This window comes from Capricornis sumatraensis, chromosome 1 (assembly GCF_032405125.1).
Source record: "Capricornis sumatraensis isolate serow.1 chromosome 1, serow.2, whole genome shotgun sequence".
Lineage (NCBI taxonomy): Eukaryota > Metazoa > Chordata > Mammalia > Artiodactyla > Bovidae > Capricornis > Capricornis sumatraensis.
Window position 1 is genome coordinate 19778486 of NC_091069.1, and position 22571 is coordinate 19801056.

General features: G+C 40.5%; 1 protein-coding gene across 3 annotated transcripts in view; it reads right to left on the reverse strand.

Moving 5' to 3' along the window:
• NOL10 (nucleolar protein 10) overlaps window positions 1-22304 on the reverse strand; it is a 91517-nt gene extending 69213 nt beyond the window's left edge. Inside the window, exons 1-11 of one of the 3 annotated variants that reach the window (XM_068963255.1) lie at window positions 22239-22304; window positions 17953-17998; window positions 15642-15740; window positions 12567-12644; window positions 11349-11386; window positions 10164-10300; window positions 9352-9417; window positions 7383-7443; window positions 5301-5386; window positions 3361-3439; window positions 2044-2193 (exon numbers count right to left, since the gene is read on the reverse strand). In XM_068963255.1, the coding sequence (XP_068819356.1) occupies window positions 2044-2193; window positions 3361-3439; window positions 5301-5386; window positions 7383-7443; window positions 9352-9417; window positions 10164-10300; window positions 11349-11386; window positions 12567-12644; window positions 15642-15740; window positions 17953-17998; window positions 22239-22304 (906 nt within the window). The remainder of the gene's footprint in view (window positions 1-2043; window positions 2194-3360; window positions 3440-5300; window positions 5387-7382; window positions 7444-9351; window positions 9418-10163; window positions 10301-11348; window positions 11387-12566; window positions 12645-15641; window positions 15741-17952; window positions 17999-22238) is intronic. The other 2 variants (XM_068963314.1, XM_068963374.1) reach the window with 2 other exon arrangements.
• Between the last annotated feature and the right edge of the window lie 267 nt (window positions 22305-22571).

A 22571-nucleotide genomic window follows, 5' to 3' on the forward strand; every position in this document is an offset into this window, starting at 1 on the left:
GGGAAATCGGAATAAAAATAGCACAGAACAAAAAAGAGACGGTACCACAGTTCGTGAAATCCATGCTGGGGAAAACTATGCCTACTGGAGGGCTGGGAAGGGGGCATTCCGACTGGTTAGTCATCACCTTTAGGTAGGATGGGAGCCAGGCCATGGAAAACTTACTCTACCAGTGTGTTAGGAACTTTCAAACATGAAAAGTCTGCATTTGTAGAGGTAAAAAGAAATGTTGTTTTAAAGTACACTAGTTTGGATTATCAGAAAAGAGTAGAGAAAAATTCAGGCCTAAGACACCATGAACATTCAAGAAAGCCCTCAAAACCCTCCAAATTCAAAGCGAGACAGTTGGCTCCTGGGCAATGAAGCATCAGGGGAATTCTTCCAAGGATGATGAGAGCCAAAGGCCCTTCCTTTTCTCTGTAAGGAAGTCTCAGGAGGGCCCGAAAAGGTGATGGGGCTTGAGAGACAGGACATGCCCCAGGGATAACTCAGTCTCCACAAAGATCCAGAGGAAAACACAGAGCAGAGTAAGGTCAGTACTTTGAGAGCTGACAAGTTGTCCCAGCAGCCAGGGATTCCCATCAGCAGCTGACCTGTGATGAGGCTGCTGGTGGCCCCTCTGCCCTGTGTAGGGGAGCCCCACAGGAAGGACTGACGCTTGCCCTCCAGTAACTAATGCTGAGGCTCTCAGCCCCGCATACTCTTTACCTCAAAAATGAATCTTTCTATTTACAGTAACACTTTAAAGATGCTAAGTCTGAAATCAATAAACACGAAGACTCTTAAAAGCAATTGCTACACTGAATGAATTTTGCCCCAGTAGATGAACTAACCTTTTACTACTCTCTCAAAACAGGAGAATCAACAACATAGGGTTTTATTACTTTTTAAATGACATTTAAAAGGACACAGAATATCAAACATTCTTTAAGAAAATACTACTTTTAAGAAAAACACTATATAAGAAATTGGGCTTCCCTGGTGGCTCAGATGGTGAAGAATCTACCTGCAAAGCGGAAGACTTGGGTTTGATCCCTGAGTTGGGAAGATCCCCTGGAGAAAGGAACAGCTACCCACTCCAGTATTCTTGCCTGGAGAATTCCATGGACAGAGGAACCTGGTAGGCTAAAGTCCATGGGGTAACAAAGAGTTGGACACGACTGAGCAACTTTCACTTTTCATGTAAGAAATTACTATAAAGGTATCATATCTAAAATCTATTTGTTTGACACAAGGAAAGGGTATGAAATTGAGATGCATAATAACACTGATATGGGAACATTAGTGCATGTGTGCTCAGCTGTGTCCCACTCTTGTGACCCCATGGACTGTAGCCCACCAGGTTCCTCTGTCCATGGTATTTTCCAAGCAAGAATACTGGAGTGGGTTGCCATTTCCATCTCCAAGGGATCTTCCCAACTCAGGAATTGAACCTGCATCTCCTGCGTTAGCAGGTGGATTCTTTATCACTGAGTCACCAGGGAAGCCTGGAAAGATTAGTAGTAGCTCATAAAAAGTTTCCTAAGGTTGTAAAAGAGCCCCAAAATCTAGGGGGTTTCTCATGGATCAAGTTTTTTTAAAATAATGATTTATATCTACCTAACTGAAGAGTTGATTCATTGGAAAAGACCCTGATGCTAGGAGGGATTGAGGGCAGGAAAAGGGGACGACAGAGGATGAGATGGCTGGATGGCATCACTGACTCCATGGACGTGAGTGTGAGTGAACTCTGGGAGTTGGTGATGAACAGGGAGGCCTGGCTTGCTGCGATTCATGGGGTCACAAAGAGTCGGAGATGACTGAGCGACTGAACTGAACTGAACATGTAAAAATGCGTGTCAGTTCTAGCAAATGAGGAAAAGTTCTTAACAGGAAGAAAACAACCTTAAGGACCTGGAAGTAACTAACTTCCAGGGAAGGGCCTGAATGGATACTCAGTATTTTTTTTTCAAGAACCCATATAACTCAAACAAGGCAACTGGAAAGAAAAGGAACATAAAGAAAATAGGCAAGTAAGTCATTTTAACAACAAAAAATACTTACTGAGTTCTTATTCCACATTTTGATAATTCGAGAGTCAGCAGACAAAATCAAATCTAAGGAATCCTGGAAATGAACTGATTTAATGGGCAGCCCATATTGGTGATCTTTAACTAGCAATGGCTTATCAGATCGAAGATCATACAATAAAACCTAAAAGAAAAAAAAAAGGTATTTCTGTTTAAATAAAATATTTCATCTTAAAAAGAAACTTTTAAATATGAACATCCTCACTCAGAGTACAAAGACTCTAAAGTAAGTGTCAGCCAGAAAAAATACTCCAGAAAAATCTCAATTACCCTTCCAGGGTATGGCTCTATGGATTCAACCCTAAGAGTAATTTTTAGGCACACTAAGATTGAGAACTACCTGGATAAGTTAAGGAAGGAACCAAATGGGAAAAGTGCACAAGAATTTGTGTCATTTATGAATTTAATAAATATAAACACTGAGGGCCTAGTATGTACCAGGCACTGTCTCAGTGGCTGAAAGAAACAAAAACAAGAATCATCATGAAGGCAGTGGTGGCAGATTAGAGACAGATGCTGGTGGCAAGGCTATGACTTTGTGGGGGGGGTGGAGGGCAGGGTTCTCTTCTGAGCTCTATCCTGATAGATGAGGGGCCTGGGGAAGCTGGATCTCAGACCCAGGTGGCAGATGATACAGGCACTCTGCTGGAAGCAGGGCTCCCGCCTGTGCTGAGGTCTGGACAGACTTAAGTGTGTGGGCTCTGCCTTGAAGGAAAGGGGGAAAGATGAAATTAAATCTCTGAAGCTATTTCATTCATACTCCTCAGACTAGTCAGCATTCGCTGAGGCAGGTCCCACTGACCACTCCCTGCACAGGATGTGGGAGACTGCTGGGTGGGAAAAAAAGGCTCCTTGGACAAATACCTTTTGGAAACACTGACTCAGCACATTTCTTGTCTACAGGGATTCTCAGAGCCTCCACTGTATATTTAAACGCACTATAAACCTCAAAGATAGGAATCTGGAGAATTTCAAATTTTTGTTTTTCCACAGAACTCTGTTCCACACACTCAAGAAAACACTGTTCTAAACCACAGTCAAGAGGACACATGAGGGATAGCCCCACTGCAGCTTCAGCTTGAGAATCTCTCAGACCCACCACTGGGGCCAGAAGCAGAGTTTCTCAAGGTCCTGACAGAACACGGCAATCTGAGTACCCTCTCCACGCTGGCCAAACAGTAATGCCTCAGAGTCTGGTCACACAGTGAACAGATGAGTGGGTATTTCCCGTGATATACACGCCTCTGAAACAGTAACTTAAGAGCAAAGTTTCCAGCTGAAACATATTTACCTGCCCTGTGGACGTTCCAACGGCCATGGTCAAGGCACCATTAAATTTCAAAGCAGAGATCGTTGGCAAACTGTTTATTCTGAAAGGCAAAATATTTGTGTTCCATGCATATATGGTCAAATCTCTTCCAAGTAACAAATTATTACTCTTCACTTCTAATGGAGAGGATCACATTTCTAGTCTCCTATTTAAAAGAACTGTATCCAAACTTTCCAAGTCAAAATGAAAACTAACCTTTACTTATAAATGTAACTTACCTGAAAAAATTTGCAGGTTATCTTCTTTTAAAACTGTAAGAAACATTATTAAAGTAACAACAAACAATAAAAGTTACTGAAAATATAAAACCAACTGAAAAGGACCAGTATGACAGTATCTTTCATTTTGATTAAGCCAGAATGAGGTATTTACAGAAATGACCCTTTTTGGCTTAAGAGGAAACAGTTTTATATTCAGACATGGGTATACCCATTTTCACTTTTAAAGTCAATGATGTCAAGCTAAAAAAAAAAAAAGACTAGTCCCCAGATGAGAGCCTAGAATCTCTAAAAGTAACAGAACAATGGATGTTTACAGCTATTAATCTAGAATATGCTTCTCACTCAGTAACCAAAAGTAACTCTGGGGTGGAAAGGGTCCTAGATGATGGCCATAGTCCTGATTTCAACAGCTGTTGTCTCCATGACCTTGGACCAGAACCTAGAGTCCAGGCCACTGACTGCTGGCATCCTCAGGCCTCTTACGCCACCTAAAGCCTCAGCCTGCAACTACACTGAAGCATCGGGTCCTCTCGTTACATCAACTTCCACCACTGACTCTTCAAACTGAACTCTGGAACCATTCTTGGTGAGGTGATACTGTTTTTCCTCATTTATTCAAACCTGTTTGTTTCTTAATAAAATGTTTTCCTTTTCTTGACAGTTACGTATCAAGATTAACCCTCAATATTTTACAATTTTTGTTATAAAAGAGAACTGGTTTTCATTGTATCTTTCTACATGGACTTTGCTGATAAACATCAAAGCCACTGATTTTGTACATTTATTTTGTAACCAATTTACTTAAATCTCATACTAGTTTTTATAGTTTCTCAGTTCATTCTACTGGGTTTCTCAGGCACACAATCACATACATCACCTGTAAACAACAAAGCCTGTCCTCCCCTAGCCAATATTTAACTCTTATTTCTTTCTCTGGCTGTACTGGCTTCTCCTTCCAGAAGGTCACCTATGTCCAGTAACAGAGGTGACAGCTTATAACACTTATGTCAGAAAAAAATAAAGCTAACCATAAAAAAGTAATTAAAAAAATCACCCCAAACTAAATCGACAAGTAAAGCTACTTTCAACACTACAATACAACATATCCAGATTTCTTCCCGATATACATGTAAGTTCACTGTTTTTCCTATGAAAATGTAATAACACGCAATAGGTAACTGTGTGGTTTGTCTGGATTCCACCACCAGATCCTACAGAATGGGAAATATAAATTCCTGTAGCATATACATTTTAACTCAGTTCCACGGTAACTAAATAAACAAGGAATTCCACTGGCTTCCCCACTTAGTGAGCTTCCGCAGGAAAGGATTTTTCCATAAAACAATCACAAAACCACAACCTCGGAGAAGCATGTTTTAAGAGTTTCATCCTTCAGCAACTGCTTTTAATTTAGTATTGACACTGTGGTTGCTGTTCTACAGTCACTAAGTCATGATCCACTCTGCAACCCCATGGACCGCAGCACACCAGGCTCCTCTGTCCTCCACCATCTCCCAGGGTTTGCTCAAACTCATGTCCTTTGAGTCAGTGCTGCTATCTACCCATCTTGTGCTCTGCCACCCCCCTTCTCCTTTGGCCTTCAATCTTTCCCAACATCTCAGCATTGACACATCTGTTTAAATCACAAGTTGGTGAGTATTTAAACTCACTTCCACTTACTCTGAATCAGCCGTGACACTACTCAATGCACAGTCTAACACACCAACTCGGCCCCGAGTCCTCGGGTCCCAACACTCTACTCGGCCCTAAACAAACAGAACAATCATTGTAAATTACAGCTGCTATTAGGAAATTTTTAGAAAAATACACCCTAAAAAGAAAATGAAAAGCCTTACTGGTTATCGTGTGTATCTTTTTTAGTACTGTCAATCCTTTCATCATGAACTGCATTTTTTTTATAATTTAAAAAAGGAAAAATAAAAAAGGATGGTTAAGGGAAAAAAGGTCCAAAATGCAATGCATGATACCTGATTGGACCTTGATTTGGTTGGTGTGGTAGCGGGGAGAGGAGTTATGAAAGACATTTTGGTATAACTGGCAAATTTTAAATGTAAATATTATTGTTATCAATGATAAATATTTAATATATGTACTACAATAACTGTCACAGAAGAAATCAAAATCCAACATATAATATCAAAATTAATGTAAAAATGAATTTTAAAGTGGTCTGACTATGCATATCAAATATCAAACCCCCACAGGGTCACAAAGGGTTGAATATGACTGCGCGCGCACACACACACACACACACACACACACACACACACACACACACAGGGTCACAAAGGGTTGAATATGACTGCACACACACACACACACACACACACACACACACACACACACACACACAGAGTAATCGAGGTACCCAAGGAATTTCAGGAACCCAGCCTTTGGGCTGGGTGGTCTGCGCCCCCTTCAACAAGTCTCGTGGCTGGTCTTAAAACAGCTGGTGCAAGAGAAGCCTGCTCTAATTCACAACTTCTCTTACACAGCATGTTTCCTGGTGTCTAGCCTAGCTTGCTCTATAAGGACTCTATTCAAATAACCAAATTTTTCAAGGAAAATATTTTAAAACTTCCCCTTGGTAATCTCAAGAAAAGTAATTAGCGAGATAATGCTTCACTGGCCTAACTTTGGCACAGTAGTTTTTCTAACAAGGTCAACATAGTTTTATATATTTCCATTAAATCAATCTTAGGCGATCCATTTCAAATCTTAATCTTTTAACCTAAAAATGATTTGAGTAAAGAAATCTACATTTCATCCATATGAATTGGTTTAATAAACTACAGTACATCTACACAATGGAATCTTATCCACCAGTTTTAAACAATTACCTTAGTTTTCAAGTAATTACAAGCACCAGTGTATAAACACGTACATTATATAGCATTACATTAAAAAAAAAAAGCAAATGAAGAACCACAGCATTATCTCAATTTTGTGAAAAACATTTAAAAACATGTTACTAACACATATGCATACCTGCATAAACAAAGAAAAACAAAAACGAAAGAAGAATATTACAAGTCATTAAAGAGTCACCTCTGGTGTAGGACTTGATGACTTGAAGGTGCAGAAGAGCATTTTTTAACAATATATTTTTGACATATTTACCTTTTTTTAATACTGTGTTTAACAATATTGTAATTTAAAAAAGCACATCTAGAAAAACTCCTAAGTATGAAAGAAACTGAATCAAAGGTGTTACGTAGTTTAAAATGCAAACATGCATAATTGAGTGCTACTATACAGGATGTCCAAATCACACTCCATGTCCCCTTACAGCTGATAATGCTCTCATGTAGGTTCTTCCATGTGATTTTCACCAGCACAGCGCCTCCACACAGCTGGCAAGGTAATTTTTATCATCTCCATTTCACTGATGAGAAAAATAAACCTCAGAGAAAGGAATGCAGTCATAAAACTAACAAGCAGCAGGGAGCTGGTGAAGAGCAAGAGTGGTCGCCACAAGAGCTGGCAACTATCAGCTTCACCCCCAGTGATGACGGTCCCCCACCCCCAAGGCCAAATCCAACCCCGAGGGGCACAGTCTGCAGCAAGAGCACAGCTGTGTCTCCGAGGAACGTGACCCACCGTTCACGTGAAAAGCAAACCGGGCGCTTGTCTCGCCATCAGCACTCTGCTCTTAGGAACCAAGTAACCCTGTCTTTACATCAAACTCTGTTAGCAAATGCAGGGCGAATGTTTTTCAAAATGAAGTCAATGTATGCTTACCTCTATCGTTCCTGTGGCAAACAAGCCATGCACTGAATTTATGTCACAAACATTATTCTCCCTAAAACAGTAAAGCGATAAGGGAGAGAGTTTTAGCATCTGCTTTAGGGGGAAAGTGAAAGTGAAGTCGCTCAGTCCGATTCTTTGCGACCCCGTGCACTGTGGCCCACCAGGCTCCTCCATCCATGGGATTCTCCAGGCAAGACTACTGGAGTGGGTTGCCATTTCCTTCTCCAGGGGATCTTCCCAACTCAGGGATCGAACCCAGGTCTCCCACATTGCAGGCAGATGCTTTAACCTCTGAGCCAGGGAGGGACACTCAAAAAACTTTCTAAACAAACAGGAACCCACTACTGTGGAGAAGGCGGCAGCCAGCAGATTCTCGATCATCTGCATATGAAAAGCACCAAGGCAGCACAAGGGCCCTGGAGTTTCAGACCGAGGCGTGACACCCTACCTGCCAGGGGATGAGACATGGAAGGGCTTGCTTCAAAACCACTATCCTACTGCCACAAGAACAAATTTCTCAATAATTTTCTCCCAAAGCAAAATAACACAGGCTAAAAAACACCAATCCAGAGGCTTGACCAGCCTACTGAGTCCACCGTTTCTAGGCTTGAATTTTCTTTTCTCAGCAAAACGCTTTTCACCAACTTCATATGATCATCATGAGGATTAAATGAAAAAACTATAAAATGCTCAGCACAGTGTCTAGAGTTTATAAGACACTCAATAAATGTAAGTTACTATTATAAACAGGAAATTATGGAAGTAAAGAGCAGATAACTCTTCTATTATTCAAGGATGCATCATGGTGTTACAATTTAAGAAAATAAAATCGGTATTTCAAAGCAATGTGAAAAAAAAAAAGGTAACAAGAGTTTACCGGTTTTTATCATTACCTGTTCATCCAACCTTTAAAAATCCCTTTCAAAGCAATAAGGAAACTCTAGCAAGCTCTTTATGTACCTGCTGCTGCTGCTAAGTCACTTCAGTCATGTCCAACTCTGTGCGACCCCATAGACGGCAGCCCACCAGGCTCCCCCGTCCCTGGGATTCTCCAGGCAAGAACACTGGAGTGGGTTGCCATTTCCTTCTCCAATGCATGAAAGTGAAAAGTCAAAGTGAAGTCGCTCAGTCGTGTCCAACTCTTAGCGACCCCATGGACTGCGGCCCACCAGGCTCCTCCTCCATGGGATTCTCCAGGCAAGAGTACTAGAGTGAGGTGCCATTGCCTTCTCCACTTTATATACCTAGATGAAAAGTAATCCAGCTTCCACTCCATACTAGCTGTGTGACCTTAAACAAGCTACTCACCTCTGAGTTTCAGCTGTACTATTTGTAAAATGGTAATAACAGTACCTATACTGTAAAATTTTGCTATAAGCTTCAAATGAGTGAATATATATATAATCCTGAATAAAGACTGGCACACAGTAAGCGCTTTCACTACTGTGTTGCTGTTGCTACTACTCAGTATTAACATTATGACAGATTCATTCCTAAAATATTTCTCTATGAATAAAACAAAAGTAAAGACTATAACACATGATAAAAAGAAAACGTGAAAAAATCTTAAATGTCCACTAGCAAAAACATGAAAAATAAAATTTAAAAAAATGCTACTCTGAGTAAATTCAAAATTTCCCTATAAGAGAAAATATCAGAAAATTAAAATCATGAATGAAAATTTAAAGAACACAGCAAAAAACAATAACTGAATTTCTGAGGTGAGTTAAAACCTTTTTGGATAGATACAAAATTTTTTTTTTTTTAATTTTAAGACATCACCAGGTCTTTTAGCGATTTTTTTTTGTGTGTGTAGGAGAAAATTTAACATTACTCTTTTACCTAAGCTGCCCAGAGAGCTCTGATTAAATGCAACACAGGCTATGTGACAACAAACTGGGAGTCTGGCTCCATCTCCTGGCCGAAATAAATACAGTAGGATTCTTATAACAACACTCACGCAGCATCCGTCTGTAGAGGGTTCAGGTACCGTCCTTGTTCCAAGTTTAATCTATAAACTTCAGAGCTGCCAAACAATGAAAGGGTTAAAAATCCAGTATACTAAAGGAACTTTTCTTCGAGTATAATTTTTAGAAACGTATCTGTCATAAGGCATCGCTTCCCACTGTAAAACTGATACAAAAATGTACTCTAAACCTAAAAGATAATGACCTTATTTGTAAATTTGTTCATGCATAAGGGTGATTTCAACCAACCATGTGCCAAGGAAAAATTATGAAGTTGTTAAGTAGAATATTATGAAAAATTATGAAGTTGTTAAGTAGAATATTATTTACAAATAACAGGAGAATAGGAGATCCAAAATGCATCTACAAGTGTATATAAGAACAAGACTACAATGAAATAACAGCAAAATACTAACAAGGGCTTTCTCTGGGTGGCATAATTATAGGATAGGTGACTTTTCTCTTTATTCTTTTTCATGTTTTCTCAGTTTTCTAAACTGGATAATCATAAAGAAGGTAGCATTTAAGAATAATGTTTTACAATGCAAGCAATGGGGCTAAGATACTGACTTTCCACCACCGTCGCCCTACTGGGTCACCATGTCTCTAGATTTAGAGCCCCATGCCAATGAAAGTCAAGGATGTGACTCTTAAATGAGCCGGTCACTTTGGAACTACACCCTCTGAGCAACCACAAGGCAGGGATAATGTCTTAGTCTTCTTTTAATCCCTCTCCTCCATTTTAAGAATAGAAATCATTCGGGAAGCTGGAAAGGAGAAAACAAAGGGTGATTAGACCCAATACCTTGCGCCAACAAAGTACAAGTCACAGGATGGATAATGGTAAGAGAAATCTCGCCCAAACTTTGGTATTCTGGTTTTGTAGTAGAAACCTGATTGTGAATGAAATTCGATGTATCTATCATTATGCAGGAAGACAATCTGAAAATGAAAAAAGAAAATTAGTTTGCTTAGGTTTCTAGATAAAGTGTTTATTTCATCATCAGTGAAACTGGCAAAGCAAGTAAAACTCTCATTTTGTCCTTTTCCTTGCTCTCTGTAAACACAAGTGTATAAACACAACTCACCATCATAGCTAAGAAATATGTTAAGAATCAACCTCTCCATTAGTTACTTAATGCCTTCCTGCATTCTAGATAGGTTTTTTGGCAAGCTTTACCTTGTAACTGAAAGACTTACAAGCAAATTTATCAGTATCTAGAGAAAATATATCATAAAATTGAATATTCTAAAACATATGATAAATAGCTCCCATAGGCTATAGAAACTGTATTCCATAGCTGCCAAAACTGAAGACAATATATAAAACATACCAGCTCTGAAATTTCAATTTTCCTTCACAATGACACCTGACATCACTAAAAATTTTTCATTTTGAATTTAATAAGGCACTTCTATTGACAATTCTGTAACTGCTGAAAATGACCACAGAGCTGAAAGACACATTAATGGCACCAAAAAAGAAAAAAAGCAAATGTAAGCATATAAGCTGTGTCTTGAACTGCTTCTGTATATACAACAACCACTTACTTGCACAGTTAAGAATATTAAACAAACAACCTGCTATTGTATTTTTCATGTATGAATAAGAAACTGAAAGCAAGCTGGCAAACAATACTACTTTAAATGCAATAATGAAAATCACACATCTAGGATATAAGGTGGTCTAAAAAGATGACAGCTACCAATTCTTAAAAATATAGGTAATGTCTTATTCATACATGCTATGGAAAACTTATTTTGATATCAGACTTGCCAAAGACTGTCTCCATCCCTGTTGTCACATTCACAAGACAAACTGAACAGATATTAATAGCAAAGAATAGATCTTATTTTACTGCGTGCTGCTGCTGCTGCATAGCCACTTCAAATTTAACCATGGAAATACCATAAAAACACATCATAAAAATAAACTCCACTCATTCATTTCTTGAGCACAGGCAGTACAAAGCAACACTATAAAACATACCTTTGAATAGTCATCAGACAAAGTTTCAAAGGTGACAACTGAAAAATAAGCAGTAGTAAGAAAAATATAATTATCAATATTTTTAATAAAATTGATGCAAAGATTCTAATTCAACACAAATATACAAACACTGGGTTCTGCTTCCTTTTTTGCCATCCACATACAACAAGAACAAAGATGTCATACTATATTGCCCTCAAAACTCCAAGTGGAAAGTTAAACGTTTTATAGTTTCTTAATACAGATCAGCTACATTTTCTGCAGAACTGAAGCAAATTAGATAATAAATTCACAAAATATAATGATTTGTAAATTTTGCCACAGTTTTTCTGATGTTCAAAGTAAAATAACAAACATTAAAAGCTCAAAAATGTTTGCTTGAAAAAAGGTAACAGTAACTTTTTACTCATTCATAGTATACCTGTTAAACAAAACTAAAGAGTGAAAACAGTTACTATTAGCAGCACGTGGAGTTTGTATTGCTTTTTTTAAAAAAAGAGTGAAACAAGTTAGGAGAATACAAATTCCATTAATGTCTTTTCCCTCACCTCAAACATGGGGCCATCTCCATGTTGGAGATGAACTTCCCCATCTCAACCTGCCCTGGTACCAGGCAGAATTCTAAGAACGACCCCACTGACCTTCCCCCGGGTACGGTCCCCTGCTCTGGAGAGTGTGGGTAGACCCTGTCAACATGAGGATACACCACTCTTGTGAGTACGTCACATTTTATGGCAAAGCTGAGATTGATAATTCTCCCGAGCCCTTTAAAAACAGTGAGTGTTTTCTCCAGCTGGAAGAAGAGGCAGATTTAGAGCACAAGGAATTGCTGCTGGCTTGAATGAGGCAGAGACCAGGTGAGGCACACAGGGGCCTCCAGAAGAAGAGTGTGGCCCCCCAGCTCACAGCCAGCAGCAAGCAGGACCTCAACCCAACAACCACAACAAACTGCATTCTGCCAACCACCTGTAAGTTTGAAAACAGATCCTGCCCAGGGCCTGTGGAAGAGTCCCATCCCGCTGACACCATGAGGTCAGTCCTAAGCACAGGACACAGGTGAGCCTGCAGGGACTTTACCTACAGAGCTATGAGTAATGAAATGAATTTTCAAAGCTGCCACATTTACTGTAACTAATACACAACCCATACCCAGCTTAAAAAGGAGAAAAGTACCCAAATGTAAAAACTATTTTCGTGAATTCAAATATAATCTCTTACCTTCTGAATCCAAACACCTTTCAAACTTCAAAGATAACTGGTAGGTGTCATAACATCGAACTCGAGGTTTATATGTTCCTATAAAAAATTCGATGGGCTGTAAAATCTAAAGGACATACTTTTTATTACCAATATCCTGCAGACATGTTGATTATACTTTTTGTTTAGCGGTTAAGTAGGATAATTATAAGCTTACCAAACAAAAAGAATTTAAAAGCAGCCCTTTCCAACATGTGAAGGGAAAAATGAGCAAAGGATATAAACAAGGAAGACACAGAAAATGAAATACAAATAACTAATAAACTTCACAAATATTCTAACAAAGTAGGTTTTTTAAAAACTAGTTTTTATCTATCAAATGGCCAAGATGAAAAATTGGTTAATATTTGCATTTAGGTGGATATTAAAAAAAAATCTACTCTCATACTTTGGTAACAAGCATGAAAGTGAAAGTTTGAAAGTGTTAGTTGCTCAGTCATGTCCAACTCTGCAATCCCAAGGACTGTAGCCCACCGGGCTCCTCTGTCCATGGAATTCTCTAGGCAAGAATACTAGAGTGGGTTGCCATTCCCTTTTCCAGGGGATCTTCCCAACTCAGGGATCGAACCTGGGTCTTCTGTACTGCAGGCATATTTTTTGCTGTTTGAGCCACCAGGAAAGTACAGTGACAAGTTTAAATTGTTCCAAAGTCTTTGAAGGACAATCTGGCAGTATTTGTAAAATATGTGATATTTTTACATCTTAAATCTTTATTTCAATTTACACAAATTAATTCTACAGAAACACACCCATAAGCATACCAAAGACAAGAAGAATGTTCACTGAAGCATTATTTACAAATGGCCAAAAGATGAAAGTAAATTAAATGTCCACTGAGAGGGAAATGGTTATGTAAATGATGGTAAATCATTATATAACTTATAAAGACGATAACACAGACCTGTAACCACTGACATGGAAGCTGTCGAAACACAGTATGAAGTGAAATGCAGAGTGAGTGCAGCAAGAGGGGTGAGCCCTGCAGGGTGATGCTTGTAATATTAATACAATCCAGCTTCTGTAAAACTCAACTGTGACAGTGCTAGTCCTCTGCACAAAAATCGATGGAGGAATAAGCACAGTGACACCTGGTATATTTTAATACAATTTTAGGGTCTTTCCCATTTTCTCCTGTGTATTTCTGTTACTTTTTTTTTTTATAAGATTATCACATTTGCAATCAGGAAAAGACTGATTTTTAAAACCAGTAAGGATATCTCTATATCTAAAAATTTCTTAGCCATGCCCTACTACATGTGGGAAATTAGTTCCCCAAGCTGGGAACAAACTCATGCCCCATGCAGTGGAAGCACAGAGACTTAACCACTGGACCATCAGGGAAGTTCATAAACCAATGAGGATACTTCTAAAAGAAAGTGATGAAGTAGTCTTATATGTTCTGACATGCATCAAAGCCCAAGATCTCACTTAAAAATAGTACACAGTATAGCCGGGCTTCCCAAGTGGCACTAGTGGTAAGGAACCCACCTTCCAATGTAGGAGATGTGAGAGAGAAGGATTTGATCCGTGGGTCGGGAAGACCCCTGGAGTAGGAAATGGCAACCCACTCCAGTATTCTTGCTTGGGAAACCCCACGGACCAAGGAGCCTGGGGGGCTCCAGTCCACAAGGTCACAAAGAGTCAGACATGACTGAGTGACTGAGCACACACATTATAGTACAATATATCTACACATACATACTCTCTACGTAATATACACGTTATATATAATCTACAATTGTAGTCTATATCCTGAACATAAAACTGGAGGCTAAAAAACATGGATAGTGTTAGTAATGAGACAACCACTGACACAGAACAAAAGAGAATGGCATGTAGATGTATAAAAGTTCTGTCAAAGAAGAAAGTGGTTGGAAAAGAGATATAGATGAATGTTAAGCCAAAAACAACAATAAAAAGTAAGTGGACAATATCTAGAATATATGGAGCAAAATCACAACCAAAAATGGTTGAGTAATGTTGCTGTAAAGGACAAAACATTAAAAGTTCCCTATATTTTATGGTTTTTTCATACTGATGAATTATTGCTAACACGAGGTCTTAGTAGCATAAGAAATACTAGTACATGATAGAGAAAATCATTATGATAAAAATGACCTTTCCTGGAACTCACACTCCTTGTCAGTGGGAGTATAAAATGATCTGACTACTCTGGAAAAATACCTAGCAGGTTCTCATCAAACTAAATACACACCTACCCTATGACCCAGCAACGTCCTCAAAACAGACTTGTATGAGATGGTTTATAATGCTTTATCAGTAACAGCCAAATAATGAAAACAGCCCAGATATCCATCAACTGAAGAATAAAGAGTGTGGCATATTCCTCGAAGGAAATATCGCTTGGTAACAGCAACAAAAAAAGAACTATTCACACATATAATGACATGAATGAATCTGAAATACAAAGTCCTAGGTGAAATAGGTCTTACACAAAAAGAATACATAGTACATGACTGCATTTATATAAAAGAGTCTATTTAAAACAGGCTAAATTTGTCTGTAGGGAAAAAGTAAATCACAGAGAGGGGCCTGGCTACACATGAGTCGGGGCAGGGACTGACTGTGAGGAGACTGTTCTGGGTGGAAGGAAAGTTCTGGATCTTGCTGGGGGTTTGGGCTACATAGGTATATACATTTGTTCAAACTCATCAAAATTATTTACTTATGCAAATTTTTTTTAAAAAGCCATAAACAAACAGTGAACTCTAGTTAATGCCATACACACTGAGGTATTTAGGGGTGAAAGATACTAATATCTGCAACTTACTCTGAAAAGCATCTAAACATAGGGTGGACGGATGGAAAGATGGGATAGACAGGTGATAAAGCAAACACAGCAAACTACTGAAGCATCAAGGTGACAGGTAAATGGCTGTTCACTGTACAATTTTTCCAGTATTTCTGTATGTTTGAAATTTTTTAATAATAAAATATTAGAATAATTTTCCCTTTTCCTCCAAAGCATTTCCTGGTATGAAACATATATTAAATTATAACAAAAACGATGCTTACCAGTTGCTAAAATATACTGCCCATCTTTTGATACCTTAATAGTGGTACAAACAGTAGGCATTTCAAAATCCTGAATAAGTTCAATTCTCCTACGGATATCTGCAAAGAAAGAAAATACATAACTGGTTTAATGGTCACGTGCTTATTCTGTGTCACAGGAAGACAGATTTTGGAGCAGTCCCTATAAACAACAAAAACCCAGTGCCTCCCAGCCTTGGGAAGGCACCAACACAGCCCCACTACACAGCAAGATTTTCTCTCAGCTCCTGCCTTATTTTTCTAAACTATTTTATTTGTACTTTTCAAAAAGCAAAGAGTATCACCATTAATGGGGGAAAAAATGTCCATAATAGTGCATTAAGCATCCAGTTTCAAGGCCCGGATTAAGGGGGACAGAATAAACATTAAACCACTACTGTTATTCAATGATGGATCATGGCTGAATAATAAGCTTAAACCTTTAAAATCTTTTAAAATTTATATAAGAAACTGGTACCAAGCTGCCTTTTGCCTCTCCTTGGCAGCACTGATCTGCAGCCAATAGGATCCAGGCTAGAGAAGACTTACAGCAACCTCTCTGGGTTAAAACACTAAGATGGACTCTCAAAAATGGGTTGCCTAACACAAGGGGGTGAGGATTCTGGCTGGCTGCTGTATGTGCCCTCTGCAAGGACCGCATATGACTGTCCAGCCCCTCACTGCCTCGGTCACTAAACCTGAACCTAAGATTTGAACCGGCTAAGGAGGAGTGGGCCACACAGCTTGGAAGACAGGGATAGTTTTGAGGTGGGTTAGAAAGCAGCCAGTGAACTACATTTTTCCTCTAAATAATCTGAGTCTGTTTGCTTACACACTTGAACACTGGAGTGGCAAAGAGAGAAACAGAAGAAATCAGAATCAGTAAGCACTGAGAAAGCAGCAATTGCTTTTTTCCTTTGATTTAAAGTTTTAATTTTCTAATTTAAAAAATTAAATTATTTATCATTTTTGTTTGCGCTGGGTCTTCCTTGCTGAGCACAGGCTTTCTATAGCTGCGGCGAGAGAGGGCTACTCCCTAGGTGTAGGCTTCTCGTTGCTGTGACTTCTCTTGTTGTGCAGCACGGGTTCTAGGTGCACGTGCTCAAGAGTTGTGGCCAAGGGGCTTGGTTGCTCCACTGCACGTTCTGGATCTTCCTGAACCAGGGATCAAACACACATCCTCTGCGTTACAAGGCGGATTCTTAACCACTAGACCACCAGGGAGGTCCTTAATTTTCTAATTTTATAGATACTATATAAAGCCTACTTTTCCAAGATGCTTGCTTTGAGGTATTTATCTCACATCCAGAAACCCCTCCATTATCTTAGGTCTCTGATTCGTAGAAAATAACTTGAACAAAATATATGGGAAGTTAATCAATCATTCTTCATACATAACAAGTTGTAACAGAGAAAATTTAATAAAAGTCTGTCTGAAATGATTTAAGTTAAAAACTGATCTTACAAGCCTATCTTCCCTGCTGTCATAACTTAATGAAAAAAAATCTTCTACAATGATCTTTCAGGGTTCATGTTTATATGTCCTGTATATAAAATTACTTTGTTAAGAAAAAAAAAGGTCCAACGTCTCTATATTTCAAAAACTGACAGATGGATTTAACAAACGGAAAAAGATTTTAACATGCTGGAAAATAAAGCGATTATGGAACCTAGGACAGCTAGTCCTTCTAGGATTGCTTCAGTGGGTATGGCAAGACGGTAAGGCCCTGGTCAGTCCATTAACCTGAGTCATTTCTCAGCATTATTTATGCAGCTGGGGAGCTTTACGAGTGAGTCTCCTTCAGACAAAGAGCCAGCTGGCTTACTGCTTACTTTAAAGGCAGTGGACCCCTATATTCAGTGTTCCTCGGCTGCAGCACAAGCCTACTGCATGCAGAGCACCCATCTGGGCCACCCTGAGTGCCCCCTGGGACTCTGGGCAGGGAAGTGACAGAAGAATGCTGGTGTTCACACTATTTGCTGTGCCACATGACGCATGGGGTCCTCGTCTCTGACCCAGGAGTCTTATGACTTCTGCCATCATCCATGAAACAGTAAGAGGCTTAACTGACTGCCAGGTGAGTAGGTGAAAATCAAATCCCACGCCCACAGGTGACTGTATTTACCACAGCAAAAGTTTTCTTCAGAGGGAAAGGGCAAGAATGTTTATTTCCCACTGCACGAATTCCACTGTTTTTCTGAACCTTCACTTAAATATAACAATAAGTGAGTAAAAGCATTATAATAGGGATCACAAATATGGCTGAAATGGAAAAAAAAAAATTATACTCACCGACATCTTTCTTCTGAAGTGCCCTTTTCTTCCTGTCAGAAAGCCACTTAAAGAAAGCGGAGACTTCATTTTAAAACACATTTACTTGAATTGTCTCTCTGCTTACAAAAAATAATACATGCTCATATTTAAAAACTGAAACTTAAAGGAATATGTAAGATAGAAAAGGAAAATACTCTGTAATCCTAACCCTACTGTTACATCCTGCCATATAGGTTTTTTCCTGGTATGCATTTTCCTATACTAGACAATAAATTTTAAGAACTACCATATTTTTACACAAGAGAAAACTAGTTCATCTAAATCAACCTAAGGGAAAGCAGTAAGCCTCAAATCATATGGGCTATAACTAATATATGGAACCACTTGAAGTGAAATTTTAAAAAGCAAAACATTAAATGAAGAAACTATCTCAAATAAATATATTTTTTACAAAACAAAAAACTAGATAAATAGCTGAGACTTGATGATAAAGAAATGATACTTTTAAAACTCATATTCACAGATACCACATTTTGTTCTGTAATTACTATACCTTATTTTAGCTAGCAATTTAAATCCATTGCATGAACAGGTCCAATGATGAAGCACCTTAAAGTACAATTACCTTAAAGCAGTGGTTTTCAACCAGGGGCAATTTTGCCTCCAAAGGGCATCTGGCAATTCTTAAAGCATATTTGGTTGGCACAATGGGATGGGGTGGGCACTCTTGGCATCTAGTGGGTAGAGGTCAGGGATGCTGCCAAACCTCCTACAACGCACAGGACAGCCTGTACGCTAAGCATTGTCCCTCCCAAAATGTCAATAATCACAAGGTTAAAAAAACATATGCTCAAGAAATCAAAGAAAACCAAGAGAAAGATTAACAGATACCATTTCTAAAAGCACAAACCCAATGTACAGCCCATGTTAGATACCAGACATTATAATCTTTAGGGCTCTTTGGTCACGCAGACCCACCCCTAAAGACACTCACTGTGATGTGTGATACCTGAGGAAGGGTGGACACTGGAACACATGTCACTCTTTGAAGGGCCTGAGTACGAATCAGAGTTCTCCTCCTGCTTTTGTCTTCAGAGCACTGATTTGTGGGTTTATACTAGTCTTTGTGATTATATTGTTCTGATTTCACTTGAGGCAATAATGTTTCAACTAGAGGTGATGTTAAATTGTATTTCTGGGCACTCGACATGTCCTTTTACATCAAACTAATGCAAGCAAAGGGCTTCCCTGGTGGCTCAGTGGTAAAGAATCCACCTGCCAATGCAGGAGACTTGTGTTCGATCCCTGGGTCGGGAAGATCCCCTGAAGAAGGAAATGGCAACCCATTCCAATATTCTTGCCTGGGAAACCCCACGGACAGAGAAGACTGGTGGGCTGCAGTCCACAGGGTTGCAAAGAGTTGGAAACAACTGAGCAACTAAACAACAAAAGACAAGCAAAACAGAGGTATATTACCAGGGCCTCTCCTTTAATAGGGTATTCAATTTCTCTTCTCAGAAGTTATGCTCAAGAAGAGGCCAGTTCACTCAACAGCTGGTCTCATACATCATGAAAAGTGAAGGTGAAGGTCTCTCAGTTGTGTCTGACTCTGTGACCCCATGGACTATACAGTCCATAATACTGGAGTGGGTAGCCTTTCCCTTCTCCAGGGTATCTTCCTGACCCGGGGATTGAACCCAGGTCTCCCACATTGCAGATTCTTTACCAGCTGAGTCACCACGGAAGCCCAAGAATACTGAAGTGGGTAGCCTATCCCTTCTCTAGTGGATCTTCCCATCCCGGGAATCGAACAGGGGTCTCCTGCATTGCAGGCGGATTCTTTACCAACTGAGCTATGAGGGAAGCCCAATGCTATGATTCCCATTCTATGAGGGATGCTCATACATCATGACCATGGGGCAAAGAGAAGGGGATGGAGACTGCCTTCTAAATGGGAGCCTGGGGCCTTAAAGGGCCAGAAATTCTGTACCACAGTGATGACAGGAAGCAAAGACAATTCATGCTGGAGTTTCTGTACGAACTGACAGCACACTAGACAGAGTCTGTCCGGTACAAGAATGAATCAGGCTAAGTTTTAAAAATTCACCAAAGACCTGAAAGTTGTCACTGATTCCGGGCATCTTCTTTGTGTTCTATAAAATCACCGCTAATAAAGAATGGCACTTTACCAATGCCAAATAATTTAACCTGAAACCCAGCAAAAGAGCTCCGGAGATGCTGATGACTTAAATCTCGCACTGGACAGGCACCCTGCCGTCACAGGGGGGAGGAAAAAAAAAACCCTAGTGGATCTTACATTTGAAGTAGGTAGAGCAAAATGTGCTCAATTCTCCATTTCAACTATCAGCAACACGGTGCCCCCAGTCATTCAGACCCAAACCCTAACAGTCCTCTCTGGATTCTTTCCTTCCCTTCACCTCAACTCCCTACCACTATTCAACCCACTAGCAAGCGCCACTAGCCTATCTCCAAAATACCTCCTTTACGCCACCAAGTCTTAGTATCTCCTTTGCCACCATCCTAGCCCAAGCATCAGTCTCTCAGCTGGACCATCTAACTCATCCCCACTCACTCTCCCCAGCTGCAGTAATCTGACATGGAGTAGCCAGTTTGAAACCCAACAATAGCTTCCACAGGCATTAAGAATAAAACCCTAACTTTCTACCTGAGCCTACAAGGCCCATCTCTTCAGTCTCATCTGGCCCCCCTCTCCCACCCCACTGAGCATTCCACAGCCACCACCGTGGTGCTTCTGTGTCTCCAATGTGCCAAGTGCATTCCACTGCAGGTCACTGACACCTGTTCTCTCAGCACAAAAAAACTCTTTTCCCCTTATCACCACAAGACTCCATCCTTTTCATCATCTAAGTTTCTGCTCAAAGGTTGCCTCCTGCAGAGAAGACTGCCCTCAAGGCTTTAGTCCAAACCACTTTCTCTGAACACTTCATCCACAAGAGCTCTCTTATAGACACTCAGCATCCAAAGCACTTATCGGTATCTGAAGTTGTTCTATTTGCTTACTTATTACCTTTTTCTCCAACAGGAAACCATATCTGACCAGTTCATCAAGTATCCCAACACTTAGCTCAGGGCTGCCTGCACGTACTCACGTCCCAGGAAATGCACGGAGGAGAAGAACAAACTGAGAGAGATTGTGCTGTGTGACAGCTGGAGAAGGAGTTATTTAATCTGAATTCTAATAAGAAACTGATCCTTGGCTCCAAATCTTTTAGGGTCGGACACAAGAAAAAAGCTACACTGATTCTGATTTCCAACGGCAGAACTCAGACCAATGGTAGCATGTAGGAAGGGCCATGTTTTAAAAACAACTCTTTAACAAGTAGTCTCAAGTGGAAAAGAGCTTCTGCCAAATTTTCTTCTCACTGGTAGTGCTTCCACGGTGGCTTGACCATCACTCTTAAGAAATAACATTGAAGCGTCAGAGCCTAGGTGTGTGACCCCTGGACAAGTCACCTTTTCCCTCCCTGGAACTTTGCATATTTCTAACATGAAAAGATTGCAAGAGAATCGCTGACTTTCCAAGTCCCTTCCAGTTTTGGCGTCTAAAGACTCAATAATATCAAGTTAACTTCAACAAGGTTCAAAAATGTGTCCATGTCATAAATTCTGCAGCTGCAAAGCCTGCATTTCCCTTCACTGCTGTATTTCTAGAACTTGGCATACAACAGAAATTCAAGAACAGCTGAAAAAAGTCAAAGTGTTAGTCGCTCAGTCCTATCCGGCTTTTTTGCGACCCCAGGGACTGTAGCCCACCAGTTCCTCAGTCCGTGGGATTCTCCAGACAACAACAATGGAGTGGGTTGCCCTTCCCTTCTCTAAGGGATGTTCCGGATCCAGGGATCAAACCTGGATTTCCCGCACTGTAGGCATATCCTTTACCGTCTGAGCCACCAGGGAAGCTGATGAGGGGCATTTAAACGGGGGAGAAATATCTGTCAACCAAACTGTCCACGTTTTCCTCCTTGGTTGTAGCAGCGGCTCTGAACATCCATACAAGTCCAAAGGGACACTTCCTCTGTCTAGAGAACTTTCCCCCAAAAGAGTTCAAGAAAAACTCATCCATCCTGATTACCCCGAGGCCCAATTTCTGGCGTGGTAACAGCACGGTCGTCGTCTCCCAACACCGATCAGCTTCCCCAGGTACCACTCCTCGCCTCTGAGCCTCCCCGAGACCGGGGCCGGCCCGAGGCCAGCAGAAACTGCCAGGGACGGAGCGGAGGAGACAGGGGCCTTCGCGAGGAGGAGGACCCGACCTGACTCACCTCGGGAAGGGACTTGCCGCAGCTGAGACTGTAAATCTTCACCTCGTTGAGGCTGGAGACCTGCATGGCGGCGCCGAGGAGGCAACAATCCCCGTTCCTGTCCGGGACCCTCTCCCCGCGGAGCAAGGGAGCATCAGAAACTTAAGAAAGCCTCCCGGTGCGCCTGAGCAGCGTGAGGCGCGAGCGCCGGCGCTGGGTGATTACGCACTTCCGGGTGCCGGGGGAAAGGAAAAAAATGGCCGACTCCGGAAGTGACGGAATTAGGGGAGAGGATCTGGTGAGGCTTTCGGAGAGATGGCAGCGCCCTTGGAGACATGTGAAGGTGGGGAGGGC